Source organism: Canis lupus, chromosome 12, assembly GCF_048164855.1.
Source record: "Canis lupus baileyi chromosome 12, mCanLup2.hap1, whole genome shotgun sequence".
Lineage (NCBI taxonomy): Eukaryota > Metazoa > Chordata > Mammalia > Carnivora > Canidae > Canis > Canis lupus.
Window position 1 is genome coordinate 34010017 of NC_132849.1, and position 13104 is coordinate 34023120.

A 13104-nucleotide genomic window follows, 5' to 3' on the forward strand; every position below is an offset into this window, starting at 1 on the left:
CCACCACCACTTCTCATGTTAATGGAATCTTATTTTAAAAATCCATGTGCAAAAGGAAGAAATCAGTCTGAAGCAACACAATCTGACTCTGGAGAAGAAACTGGGTGAACTTTGAGAAGCTTATGTACAGTGGACCAAGGATGAGAGAAAAGCAGGGTAGACTTGGATTCAAATAAAAGGGAAGATGAGCTAAGGCGCAATCAGTGTATCCACACACATTCACTAGTTCTAGTAATAATTCTCGAGTGGGAGATGGTAGTGTTCATTCTCCTATTGGCTTTTGTGACCCTATTTGAGTTAATGTACCTTATTCACCAAGGAGGTCAAATCCATCCAAAGAACAGGGAGCCAATTAGGGTTGTGAACATTTTAACACTTTTACTGTATTTTAACTAATACTTTTTGTAAAAGTTTCCACTAGGGGATCCCTGGGTGGCTCAGCGGTTTAGTGCCTGCCTTTGGCCCAGGGCATGATCCTGGAGTCCCGGAATCGAGTCCCACATCCGGCTCCCTGCATGGAGCCTGCTTCTCCCTCTGCCTGTGTCTCTGCCTCTCTCTCTCTCTGTGTTCTCATGAATGAATAAATAAAATCTTAAAGAAAAAAAGTTTCCACTAATTTACACACACTCATCGGAATTAAGTATTATTATTTCATTATTCACTAATCAGATTGTCATAAGCTTCAAAAGTCTCAATTTTCTCTCCTATTTATTAACTGTCTATAGTTCTACTTTGGTAAATTTTCTGTATTTTTTGCCTACACTCTACTGAGGTCTTAGAAGTGTCTTTTTTTACTGACTTGTATTAACTATTTGTATATCATTAAACCCTTGTGATATTTTTTGTAATAATTTTTCCATTTTGTTATAGGCCTTTGAATAGGTTGAAAATATATTTATATACATTGGGAAAATTTTTAATTGTGATGTGGGTGAAATCTCTAGGCCTTCCCTTTGTGATTTCTTCCAGTGCTTTTTCACTTAGAAAGATGTTTCACATGCAGAGACTAGATAAATATTCACTAATGCTAAATTTTTATGGTTTGATTTTTAGATTTCTAGCCCTTTAATCCATTTTTGAGTTTATTTTGATTTGGGTATGAAGTAAGGATCTCTTCTTTTATTTTTTTTCCTGAAGAAGAATCAGACAATTTTCCAAACATCATTTGACACCAGACTAAATGACTACATCATATCTCTTGGCTCAAAGCAATATACACATCTTGCAGATACTCATTCATTCATCCAACTAATATTTATTGAATATGTGTTATGTTCCAGGCACTGTACTTTATGCTGAGATTACAACAGAGAGCATGATGTACTAAATCCCTGCCCTTGGAGCTTACATTCTAGAGAAGGAGACAGACAATAAAAATAAATAAATTAACAAGATAATATTTACTATAATATCAGGTCGGGATCTATAAAATAGATGGAAAGTGACTAACACATCACATTTTGCTTCAGGTTTCATATTTTGCTCTCCCTTTTTGGTATAGGTTGTACTCTATTATAGTTAACCTCTCCCTGCTTCCCTCCTTCCTCTTCCTCTTCTTCTTTCTTTACTTCTCCTTCATCTTCTTTTGGTTAAATGTTGCTTGGAGTAAACAGACTGGGGCTTAGGAAGCATGCTTTTAAAACAAGGATGGGGTTATAATCACAGCATCACAGAGGTCATAGAGACCAACTTCACTTCCACTCTTCATTTGTTCCACTGTTAACAGATGTACTTGGATTTGTGATACAATAAGAGAATGAGGCCACCCCCCACTGCTGCTATATTTAGCCAACATTCAGGGAGTGACCTACATAAAGTCTATAATAGACTTTAAATCATGCCTAAGTTTAAAGACATACTCACAGTCATTCATATGCCATACACAAGTCAGATGTGAACAGAGAGGAGGTGGGCAAGGAAGGCATTTGGAGGTCATGGATAAGTGCAGCATCAAATCAGCACTGAGTGAAGACTCACTCTTACTTCCAGGCCTTTGTTCAAGCTGGTCCCTTTGCTTGAAACACCCTTCCCCATATCCACTTACCAAACGACCAATTTGTCCTTAAATGCCTGGTTCAAATCCTTCAGCCAATATTCATTCATCCCTCTGTTGTAATCCTTCCAACAGCCTACCTGTTTGAACTATTAATTGTATATGTTTTCCAGGTGGTGGACACTTAAAAATCAATTGCAAATATCTGTTGCATCTGTTATTTCTCATTAGGCCAAGCAGTTGGTTTTGTACACAGTAACTGCTCAATAAATACGTATTAAATTCAAATGAAGCTCTTTCCTCTACCCATTCCCACTGCTGGTTTTGGTCTAGGAGCAACATGATTACAAAAATGTTTTCATAATTCTGTGTTGGCTTGCCCTCATTGGCCCGCAGCAATGATCTATTGCATGATATATCTTGCAACTAGTTGTGAAAATATTCACTCTACTATCACTTAATCTCAACAAATCTAAATAATATTTCCCCTAAAACTCTCCACTCTTCTGGATTCCTGTAGCTCTTTACAGAAAACTACTCTTTATCCTAACGAAAGCTTAGAACTTTACAGCCAACTTTGAAGTCATCCTTTCTCCCAGCCCATCAAGCCCTGTTGTTTCTTTCTCCCTCCTCCTGCAATCCAGAGAACAGTGCCCTAACTCTAGAGAGGAGCATGAATTTCCCTAGCCAGAGCTGCTTTTATACTACAAATTACATCAGAATTAATTCCCATGATTTTTAAGGACAGAATTTTACTTCAAATTTACATTTAGAAGATAGAAGCCAAACAAATACTGTTTAGAAAGCCAAAGCAGCCCCATGTGATCCTTGTTGCAAATGTATTTCAAAATGTTTTGCAGAATATGTATCTTCCTTGTACATTATTTCCATTGTTTAAAAGGAGCTTAAAATTTTTTCTATCACCATATTTGAACATTTGCAGTGTTAACTCCCTTTCAGTCCTCAATTCTCCCTGTTAAAGTAGGAAACAAACAAACAAACAAAAACAGATCTTGCTCTCTCCTTCACTCTCGTCTCTCGTGGAGATGGCATTATACAATGTAATGGCCATAGTGTTGGTGGTGACAGGCTAGAAAAGCAAAGTGGACGTGGAAGTGATAGTGGTATAATTTATAACCTGGATAAGCTGTTCTTCACTAAACAGTTTTCTCAAAAGTGCAACATGAGTGGCACTCTCTCCCCTGACTATCTCAGAGTCCTGTTAAGTGAACAAACGCAGTGAGAGATGTGTAAGCACTTGCAAGTGCTAGAAAATTTTATACACAAATGACAGTCATCATCATCACACAAGGAGTGTTCAAAACAATCTAATTGTCTTTACCTGGTAAATCTGTGTGGAAGGATTATTCATTGGCATATGTTCATTCTCTCCTGTAGGAAGAAAGAGCTCTGTTCAATGAATATAACTCACTCTGTCCCTGGCCTCTTCACACACAGAGGAAAAGGGGACTTAGAGGATCTTAAATCTGTGACTGCATGACAAGAAACCAACAATATAAGAACAAAACATAAGCTGGTGAGGGTGGTTTCTATATTCACATCCTAATGACCTAACCATTTCTACCTGATATAACTCTTGTAGTGAAAAGCAAAACAAAACAAAACAAAGAAACTTGTTCTACCGCAGTGGGAAAGTTTCTCAACCGAACTGAATGATTAATCATCATTAATCAACCAGAAGGGAATGTGCATGAAGGGTTTCCTTCATGTTCGTGGGGCTGACAGCAGTTTACTTGAGGGGGTAGTTCTATAACCAGGAAGGCTACACAAGGCACCTGCCCCATCATCACTCTGCTGTTCTCAGGAAGCCTGCATAAAATGTCCTTGCCAAACTTCTAAGCTCTCGCCTCCTGTCACTGCCCAGATCAGCTAAGGTAATCTTACTGTCTTCCTGGGCAAGAGGGTTGGTAGAAGGGAATTGTCAATGGAAAGATTCTGGGAAGAATGCAGGCAAAAAGAAAATAATATTAGAAACACTAGAGATTGCAAAACACAGGGCAAAGACAAAGGAAGTAGTAGGTTTATAAAAACCACTACAAACTAGGGAGAAAGATGGTTGGCTTAGAGTGTACCTTTCAGAATCAGATTGGCTGACCATGAATACAAGACAATCCGTGTAAAACATGCAGCTCATCCATTTAGCTATATCTCCATTGTTGGAGAAATGGTCACATTGTATGAATCAAGCAATTTATAGATGAAAGTACTGGTTGCAAATGTTTGGTTACATGGACACGTATATTGTTCTCTAAGACATGCTGCATAGAAAACCCTTCCTTAGAGGAAACACCCTCAGTGTATTAAGTTCATAAATAATATATAACCTCAGCCCAGAACTTATACAGATAGAAGGCTGTTCCTCCAAAATCTGGATGGTTTGAAATAACCAAAACTCCCCACACAAGCTTGGGTAAAGATTACTTAGCTTATTTTACACTGTGTTCCAACAGCCTGGTATCATGGCAAGGACCAGAATGTGAGAACAGAGACCAGGCTCCCAGATCAAACTCTGACATTTTGTGATTGTAGCTTGACTTCTCTATGACTGTTTCCTTATCTGGAAATTGGAGGTGATAACAAACTATTTCCATATGGTTGATTCTATATGGCAAAGATGAAAAGAGAGAGCACTTATGTTTCTAGGCTAACCTAGAGGGTATTGGATGTTTCTTAGCTGAATCTGTATCTTTGCCTCATTCAGCAGGTTGTCCTGAAGCAAGTCCTAAAGTTATTGCCAAGAAAAATAAGATAACTACTCAGACCAAATTATATGTATAGCATTTCCTGTTTTTCTAGCACCAAGTTTGTGCTCTTCGTGGTCATTACACGATGATAAGGAAATGAGAATAGTCAAGGTAACATATTATCATGTTTTGATACAATGGCAAGAGAACACTGAAACCTACATTTCTTACATCCCAAAATATAAAGCAAGACATAGGAAAAATCTAACCTTGCTTTGTTTTTGTCTTTTCCATGGTGACTGTTGCTTCTTTCCTCCAGCTGATTCTTCAACATTACATCTTCATTGTCCCTGGATCAGGCCACCCCTTCTTCTCTGGACCTGTCAAATGAAATCAAGAAGGGATAGCAGGAAGAACTGGTGAAGTAACTGGACTTATTTTATGTGTTAACTTAAAATAATTGAAATGAACACAGCTATTAGAGGCAACTTGAGGTTTATGTAATTTCGGAAAAATATCAAGTTAATATTTAGTTTAAAAGTTAAAGGTGGATCGCCTGGGTGGCTCAGCAGTTGAGCATCTGCCTTCAGCTCAGGGCATGATCCTGGGGTCCCAAGATTGAGTCCCACATCAGGCTTCCTGTGTGGAGCCCGCTTCTCCCTCTGCCTGTGTCACTACCAATCTCTCTGTATCTCTCATGAATAAATACAATCTTAAAAAAAAAAAAAGTTTAAGGTAAGGGATGCCTGGATGGTTCAGCAGTTGAGGATCCACCTTTGACTAGGATCGAGTCCCACATCAAGCTCCCTGCAGGGAGCCTGCTTCTCCCTATGGCTACATCTCTGCCTCTCTCTCTCTCTCTTTCATGAATAAATAAGTAAAAACTTCAAAGAAAAAGTTAAAGATAAGTATTTTGTAAATAAATATGAAATTTATTACTTAAAATTACGGTGGTTTTTAATATGCTACATTCTTTTTCCAATTAAATCCATTAGTTTAGACCCATTAATTTTATTAATAGGTTCTGGTTTAGGGAAATCGCCTTAAGTAGAAAAAACTTAAGCAAGTATGAAGGCAAATACATCTACTTCTATTTCATTACACAGTAAGTGCTTTGATGATGTCATTCCCACTTTCAGAGTCCGGTAGGCCACTTTAGACACAGGAGGTGTTATCAAATGTGGCCTAGTTGTAGTGACCATTAGATATGAAGCTGCAAGTTCAGAATGCAATCTAATGAACAAATGTAACTGTCAGTATTGTAGACGTTGGCCCTCCTTTTGGCCATCTAGAATTTTAACCCCTTCCAATGATGGGGGAATCCTCCCATCTTATGAAGTTTGATTAAACCTCTTGCTCTAGAGGCTGTAAGTGGCATGTTCTAGCCTTTCTTGCAGCTTATGCATAAGAGCCACATGACCTAGGATATGCCACGCAGATTTACTCACTCCAGTTGACACTGGAAGTTGCAGAAGGATTTCCTAGGACAGATATATTGGACATACTTAGTACTTTCTAAGAAACAGTTCCTAAAACAGCAGTGGCAGCAAGGGTGGTAGTGGTGACCATGATGTGGTACAGAGCTTAGGTAACTCCAAGTGCTGCTTGTGGTGCTTTCCTCACCAGAACAGCTGTACTCTATGATTTGGGGCATTGTTGCTGGCTGCATAATCCCAGTCTTGTTCCCCAGTCTCCCAGGAATTCTATGAGCTGCCTTTCAACAAACTCCTTTGCTGCTGAAATCAGCCAGAGCTCTTTTTTGTTGGATGCAACTAAGAATCCTGATTGAAACTATCAAAATATATTAACACTATCCAAGACTGAGAAAACACAGTAAAAAATTTGTTCATTGGCCTACAAAGGACATATCTAATCTATAGTGACAAAATGCAGATCAGTAATTATGTAGGGTAGGAGGTGAGGCTTAACTGGGTAGAGGCACAAGGAACTTTTTAGAGTGATAGAAATGTTCTATTGCTTAATTGTGATAGTAGTTATACAGGTGCATAAGTTTGCCAAAATTCATAAAATGTATGTTTTAATGGAATGCATTTTATTTGCTACATGTTATACCTCAAGAAATCAGAATTAAAACTTTTCATTCAGGAGTTTCTGGGTGGTACAGTCACTTAAGCATCCAACTCTTGGTTTCAAGTCAGGTCATGATCTCAGGGTCATGAGATGGAGCCTGCAGTCAGCTCCACAGTCAGTGTAGAGTCTACTTGAGATTTTCTCTCCCTCTCCCTCTGCCCCTCCTACTCATACTGTCTCTCTCTCAAATAAATAAATCTTTTTAAAAAACAAAAACAACCTTTCATTCATATATTGAAGTCTGTAAAGCAAAATAATAACTTGGCAGGGGCAAAAGGGTAAACGTTAATGAAAAAGCATTTTATCAACAGCTATATAATTATAAATGAGGGATATCAAGAAAGTCAATACTATATAGTCTTTGGAATCTTGTACATTTTTCAAGTGAGCATGAAAGTTACATCAAGGTTGGGCATTTTCTCTAGTTATCTGAATATCTTTTAGAGCTGATTTAAGTATTGCTCAGAGGAAAACTTTCTTCTCCTTAGCAATTGTTCATTTGTTTGATATCTAATGCATTCTATGATGTATGCAAATTAAATCACAGAATGTTAGAGCCAAAGGCCATGAGAAAATTATTTCATCCAGCTTCTTCATTTATAGGCTCAGCTGAGGCCTGGGGAGGGGAAGAAAATGACCTGCTCAAAGCCTCACAGCTTTGAAAATTACTGTTAGAAGTGATGTCTATTACTGTTTAGAGGAGAAAAAAATCTTGAAATATTGAAAGCCATATTTTTATGGATAATTATTTCCTAGGGATTTAGTTATCTAATCTACAACTAATTAAAAACAAACTGAAAATATCTCTTATATGTCATAAATAATATGTAAATTTACACATTTTCAGAGTTAGGACATCATCAAGCTCACCTATCTACCTATGGTGATTGATTTCAAGACATGATAAAATGTGTGTGGTTAGTAGAAAGTAAATTAGAATTTTTATTTTATTTATTTATATACAAAACCAACAAAACTACAATGGAAAAAATTTAGAAAATATAGAGGAAAAAACCAACTATAATGCCTCTACTTAAACAACCGCGATAATCATTTAGCTGTATTGCCTGCCAATCTTTCTTCTCTTGAATGTTTTACATGATTGGTTGGACCTACTTGCATCACTATTGCATTACCTACATTATACCATGTTTTACTTTCTTTTTATTTTATTTTTTTATTTTTTTAAAGACTTTATTTATTCATGAGTGACAGAGAGAGACACACAGAGAGAGGCAGAGACACAGGCAGAGGGAAAAAGCAGGCTCCATGCAGGGAGCCTGACACGGGACTCGATCCTAGTCTCCAGGATCACACCCTGGGCCAAACGAAGGCGCTCGACCGCTGAGCCACCCAGGAGTCCCTTTACTTTCTTTTTAAAAATTAGATTCTTGGGGATCCCTGGGTGGCTCAGTGGTCTAGCGCCTGCCTTTGGCTCAGGGCATGATGCTGGAGTCCGGGCATCGAGTCCCGCGTCAGGCTCCCTTCATGGAGCCTGCTTCTCCTTCTGCCTGTGTCTCTGCCTTTCTCTATGTGTCTTTCATAAATAAATAAATAAATAAATAAATAAATAAATAAATAAATAAAATCTTTTTTAAAAAATTGGATTCTTGGGACACCTGGGTGGTTCAGTGGTTGAGCATCTGCTTGAATTCAGCTCACCTCATGATCCCGGGGTCCTGGAATCGAGTCCTGAAACAGTCCCCCTGCAGGGAGCCTGCTTCTCCTTCTGCCTATGTCTCTCTGCCTTTCTCTGTGTATCTCTCATGAATAAATAAATTAAATCTTTTTAAAAAAATCCCCTTTACAAAAATATTGGATCCTTGTTACTCATTTTTTTTTTTAAGATTTTACTTATTTATTCATGAGAGACAGAGAGAGAGAGAGAGAGAGAGGTGGAGAAGCAGGCTCCATGCAGGGAGCCCGACGTGGGACTCGATCCCGGGTCTCCAGGATCACGCCCTGGGCTGAAGGCGGCGCTAAACCGCTGAGCCCCCCGGGCTGCCCACTCATGTTCTTATTGTGGCCATTTGAGCAGAGAGGAGGAGTGTTCCTCCCCAGTCCCATCCATGTTAGCAGTTTGCTAGTGTTCTTCCATTCCTTTCTCCATTCTCATATAATTGTATACACACACACATACACAGAACATACAAGTTATCATAGGTCCAAACTAGACCTCCCTGCATCTTATTTCTTTCACTTAATAATACATCGTGGCAATCTTTCCAAGTTAATTGGTGTAGATCCAATAAATTATTTTTATTTATTTTTATTCATTTTTTAAGATTATATTTATTTATTCATGACAGAGACAGAGAGGCAGAGACACAGGCAGAGGGAGAAGCAGGCTCCACTCAGGGAGCCCGACGCGGGACTCGATCCTGGGACCCCAGGATCACACCCTGGGCCGAAGGCAAGCACCAAACCACTGAGCCACCCAGGGATCCCCAATAAATTATTTTTAATGGCTGTCTAGTATCTGAGGTACGGATGACCTATGTTAATCATTTCTGTATTGGCGTACATTCCCTCTATTTCCATTACTTTGCCACTGCAAACAATCCTATAACAACTTGGTACATAGAGCCTTACTCATTGGTGCTTTTAATTATGTGTGGTTTTAACAGATACAACTAGGCTGTTTCACAAAAGGACTGTAATTATTCTCATTTCCCCCAAGAATATTGCACGAGTACCTCTCCTGTATCCCAGCCTATAGTGGATATTAACACTTTTTACTTCTTGCCAGTTAGGTGAGTGACAAGTGATAGCTCATTGCTATTTTTGCTGATTACTACTGCTACTGAGCATCTCTACATATACTTACTGTACATTTAGAAATGCTGTTTTGGGATTACCTATTCCTCTGTTTTGCATATTTTTCCATTGGGTTATCTATCTTCTCCTTATCAATCAGTAAGAGTTTTCATATAATACAGGTTAGATTTTTATTTGTTGTGTGAATTTTGAATATTTTTCCCATCTATTTTTTTTTTGGTCTTCTGACTTTATGGTCATTTTGGCTACTGAAATATTTTTCAATTTATGAAATCAAATAGGTATTTTTCCCTTTTTACTTCTAGATTTCTTGCACTGCTTTAAAAGCTCTCTGAAGCTCCAATGTTTTATATCCATGTTTCCCTAAATTTTCTCCTAAAGCATTCATTATTTTTAAGTGTTTAATTCATTTGGAACTTGTTATTATATGAAGTGTGAGGGCATGTTCAATCTTCTTTATCTTCCAGATGGATAGCCATTTGTACCTGCACCAGTCATTGCATAGCCATCCTTTTCCTTCACAGAACTGAACATTATTTTTGTTACACATTAAATTCTCATATACACAGAGACCTTTTGTGGGCCCTCTATTCCATTCCGATCTCTCTATGTCTATTCCCAAACCACAAATTATAGGTGTTCTCTGATATTTTAAAGATATTTGGTAAGGCGAGTCAACTATTATTTTTTATAATTTGTTTTATCTGATATTTATTTTACCATATGAATAAATGAACTCCAAGATTATTTTACCCATTACAAAAAAGATTGGGATTCTCACTGAAATTACATTAGATTTATATATTAATTTGGAACAACTGATCTTTTTTTACATCAGATCTTGTCATCCAAGAGCATGTATGTTTTTTCCATTTGACTGGATCTTGCTTAAGGTCTTTTGATCAGGAATGCCTGGGTAGCTCAGTGGTTGAGCGCCTCCCTTTGGCCCAGGGTGTGATCCTGGAATCCCGGAATCAAGCCCACATCCGGCTCCCTGCGTGGAGCCTGCTTCTCCCTCTGCCTGTGTCTCTCATGAATAAATAAATTAAATCTTTAATTTAAAAAAAAAGTCTTTTGATCAGATTTTATTGTTTTCTTCTTAAAGATCCTGTACCATTCCTGTGAAATTTATTCTTCAGCGTTTTATAATTTTTATTGCTATTGTGAATGGCATTTTTCCAATTCCATTGCTAGCTGGTTTTTGTATCCTCTATTTTTTTAAAGATTTTATTTATTCATTCATCTGCCCTGTATCCTCTATCTTTTTTATATTTATTTTACATTTGGCCACCTTAGTAAATTCCTTTATTAATTACAAAAGATTTCTAAATGAGTATTTTTGGGGACACCTGGGTGGCTCAGTCATTTAAGTGTCCGACTCTTGATCTCACCTCAGGTCTTGATCTTAGGATTGTGAGTTAAAACCCAGAGTGGAGCCCTCTTTAAAAAATAAAATAAATAAATGAGTATTTCTTGAGCTTCCTAGGTAATTTTTTTAAGTTTATTTTATTTTATTTTTTAAATAATCTCTACCCCAAGCCTGGGTTAAGCTCAAGCCCAGAACCCCGAGATCAAGAGTCACACACTCTTCTGACTGAGCCAGCCAGGTTCCTCCTTTCTAGGTGATTTTTATCCTTATTTTCAAATATTTATACTGGCTATTTCGCTGTCACCATTGTATTTGTTAGAGCTTCCAGTATAGTGTTTAATAATAATGGTAATAGTGGACATCATTATCCATTTTCTGATTTTAATGTAAATGGCTTTAAGCATGATACTTGCTCTTTTTGGCAAATAATCTTTATCATATTTAAGTAATTTCTTTTTAGTTCTATTTTACTAAAATTTCTTATTAGGAATGTGTATTATATTTTATTGGTCCTCTCAGTAGCTGTTGATAGAATTACTTCTTAAAAATTTAGTATTATAATGAATTATGCTGATTCCTTGATGTTGAGTCATCCTTACATTCTATAATATTTGCTTGGTCATCTCTTTTGATATACTGCTGGATTCTATTTGTTAATATTTAGACAATTTGCATCTATATTCATGAGTGATTTTGATCTGTGGAAGATTTATGTTTTTTATCTTTTACTCTTTTTTGGCATTAAGGTTATGCTAGCTTCCTAAAATGAACTAGAAAGTTTTCAATCTTTTCCTATAATTTACAAAAAATTCAATTAAATTGGAATTATCTGTCTTTAAAAGATAATAGAGCATAGCTATGAAATCATTTGGACCTAGTGCTTTTTAAGAAAAGGTAGACAGATTGGGCAGCTGAGTGGCTCAGTCATTGAGCATCTGCCTTTGGCCTCAGGTGGTAATCTGGAGGTTCTGGGATCAAGTCCCACATCAGGCTCCCCGCAGAGAGCCTGCTTCTCCTTCTGCCTATGTCTCTGCCTCTCTCTCTGTGTCTCTCATAAATATATAAATAAATAATATATTTTTAAAAAGTAGACATATCTTTAAACCTTTTTCAGTTTTCTCAAAGGTAATCTCAATTTTTCTACTTAATTCTGTAATTTGTTTTCCTAGGAAACCATATATTTCCTTAAGTTTGTCAATGAATCCATTGATAGAGTTTAAGCATCTTTCCATGTATATAAAGAATGGTGGAGAATCATGAAATGGGCAAAAGACATGAACAGAAATCTCACAGAGGAAGACATAGACATGGCCAACATGCACATGAGAAAATGCTCTGCATCACTTGCCATCAGGGAAATACAAATCAAAACCACAATGAGATACCACCTCACACCAGTGAGAAAGGGGAAAATTAACAAGGCAGGAAACAACAAATGTTGGAGAGGATGTGGAGAAAAGGGAACCCTCATACACTGTTGGTGGGAATGTGAACTGGTGCAGCCACTCTGGAAAACTGTGTGGAGGTTCCTCAAACAGTTAAAAATATACCTGCCCTACGACCCAGCAATTGCACTGCTGGGGATTTACCCCAAAGATACAGATGCAGTGAAACGCCGGGACACCTGCACCCCGATGTTTATAGCAGCAATGGCCACGATAGCCAAACTGTGGAAGGAGCCTCGGTGTCCAACGAAAGATGAATGGATAAAGAAGATGTGGTTTATGTATACAATGGAATATTACTCAGCTATTAGAAATGACAAATACCCACCATTTGCTTCAACGTGGATGGAACTGGAGGGTATTATGCTGAGTGAAGTAAGTCAGTCGGAGAAGGACAAACATTATATGTTCTCATTCATTTGGGGAATATAAATAATAGTGAAAGGGAATATAAGGGAAGGGGGAAGAAATGTGTGGGAAATATCAGAAAGGGAGACAGAACGTAAAGACTGCTAACTCTGGGAAACGAACTAGGGGTGTTGGAAGGGGAGGAGGGCGGGGGGTGGGAGTGAATGGGTGACGGGCACTGGGGGTTATTCTGTATTTTAGTAAATTGAACACCAATGAACTCAAAAAAAAAAAAAAAAGAATGGTGGAGAGAGAAATCATATTTATTGAACAGCTGCTATGTGCCAAACACTATTGCTTCATATTTATTTATAT

General features: G+C 37.6%; 1 protein-coding gene and 1 long non-coding RNA gene across 7 annotated transcripts in view; one reads left to right on the forward strand and one right to left on the reverse strand.

Moving 5' to 3' along the window:
• The window catches only part of ARHGEF33 (Rho guanine nucleotide exchange factor 33), an 86636-nt gene that overhangs the window by 53333 nt on the left and 20199 nt on the right, over nucleotides 1-13104 (reverse strand). For all 4 annotated transcript variants that reach the window (XM_072770439.1, XM_072770442.1, XM_072770443.1 and 1 more), the window contains exons 3-4: nucleotides 4968-5078; nucleotides 3336-3385 (exon numbers count right to left, since the gene is read on the reverse strand). In XM_072770439.1, coding sequence (XP_072626540.1) covers nucleotides 3336-3385; nucleotides 4968-4992 — 75 coding nt within the window. In that variant the 5' untranslated portion in view covers nucleotides 4993-5078. The remainder of the gene's footprint in view (nucleotides 1-3335; nucleotides 3386-4967; nucleotides 5079-13104) is intronic.
• Nucleotides 1-13104, forward strand: part of LOC140601485 (uncharacterized) — a 47514-nt gene that overhangs the window by 29874 nt on the left and 4536 nt on the right. For 2 of the 3 annotated variants that reach the window (XR_012004493.1, XR_012004495.1), the window contains 4 exons: nucleotides 3392-3530; nucleotides 5018-5122; nucleotides 9099-9273; nucleotides 12106-12756. This is a non-coding gene — a long non-coding RNA (uncharacterized lncRNA). The remainder of the gene's footprint in view (nucleotides 1-3391; nucleotides 3531-5017; nucleotides 5123-9098; nucleotides 9274-12105; nucleotides 12757-13104) is intronic. The other variant, XR_012004494.1, reaches the window with a different exon arrangement.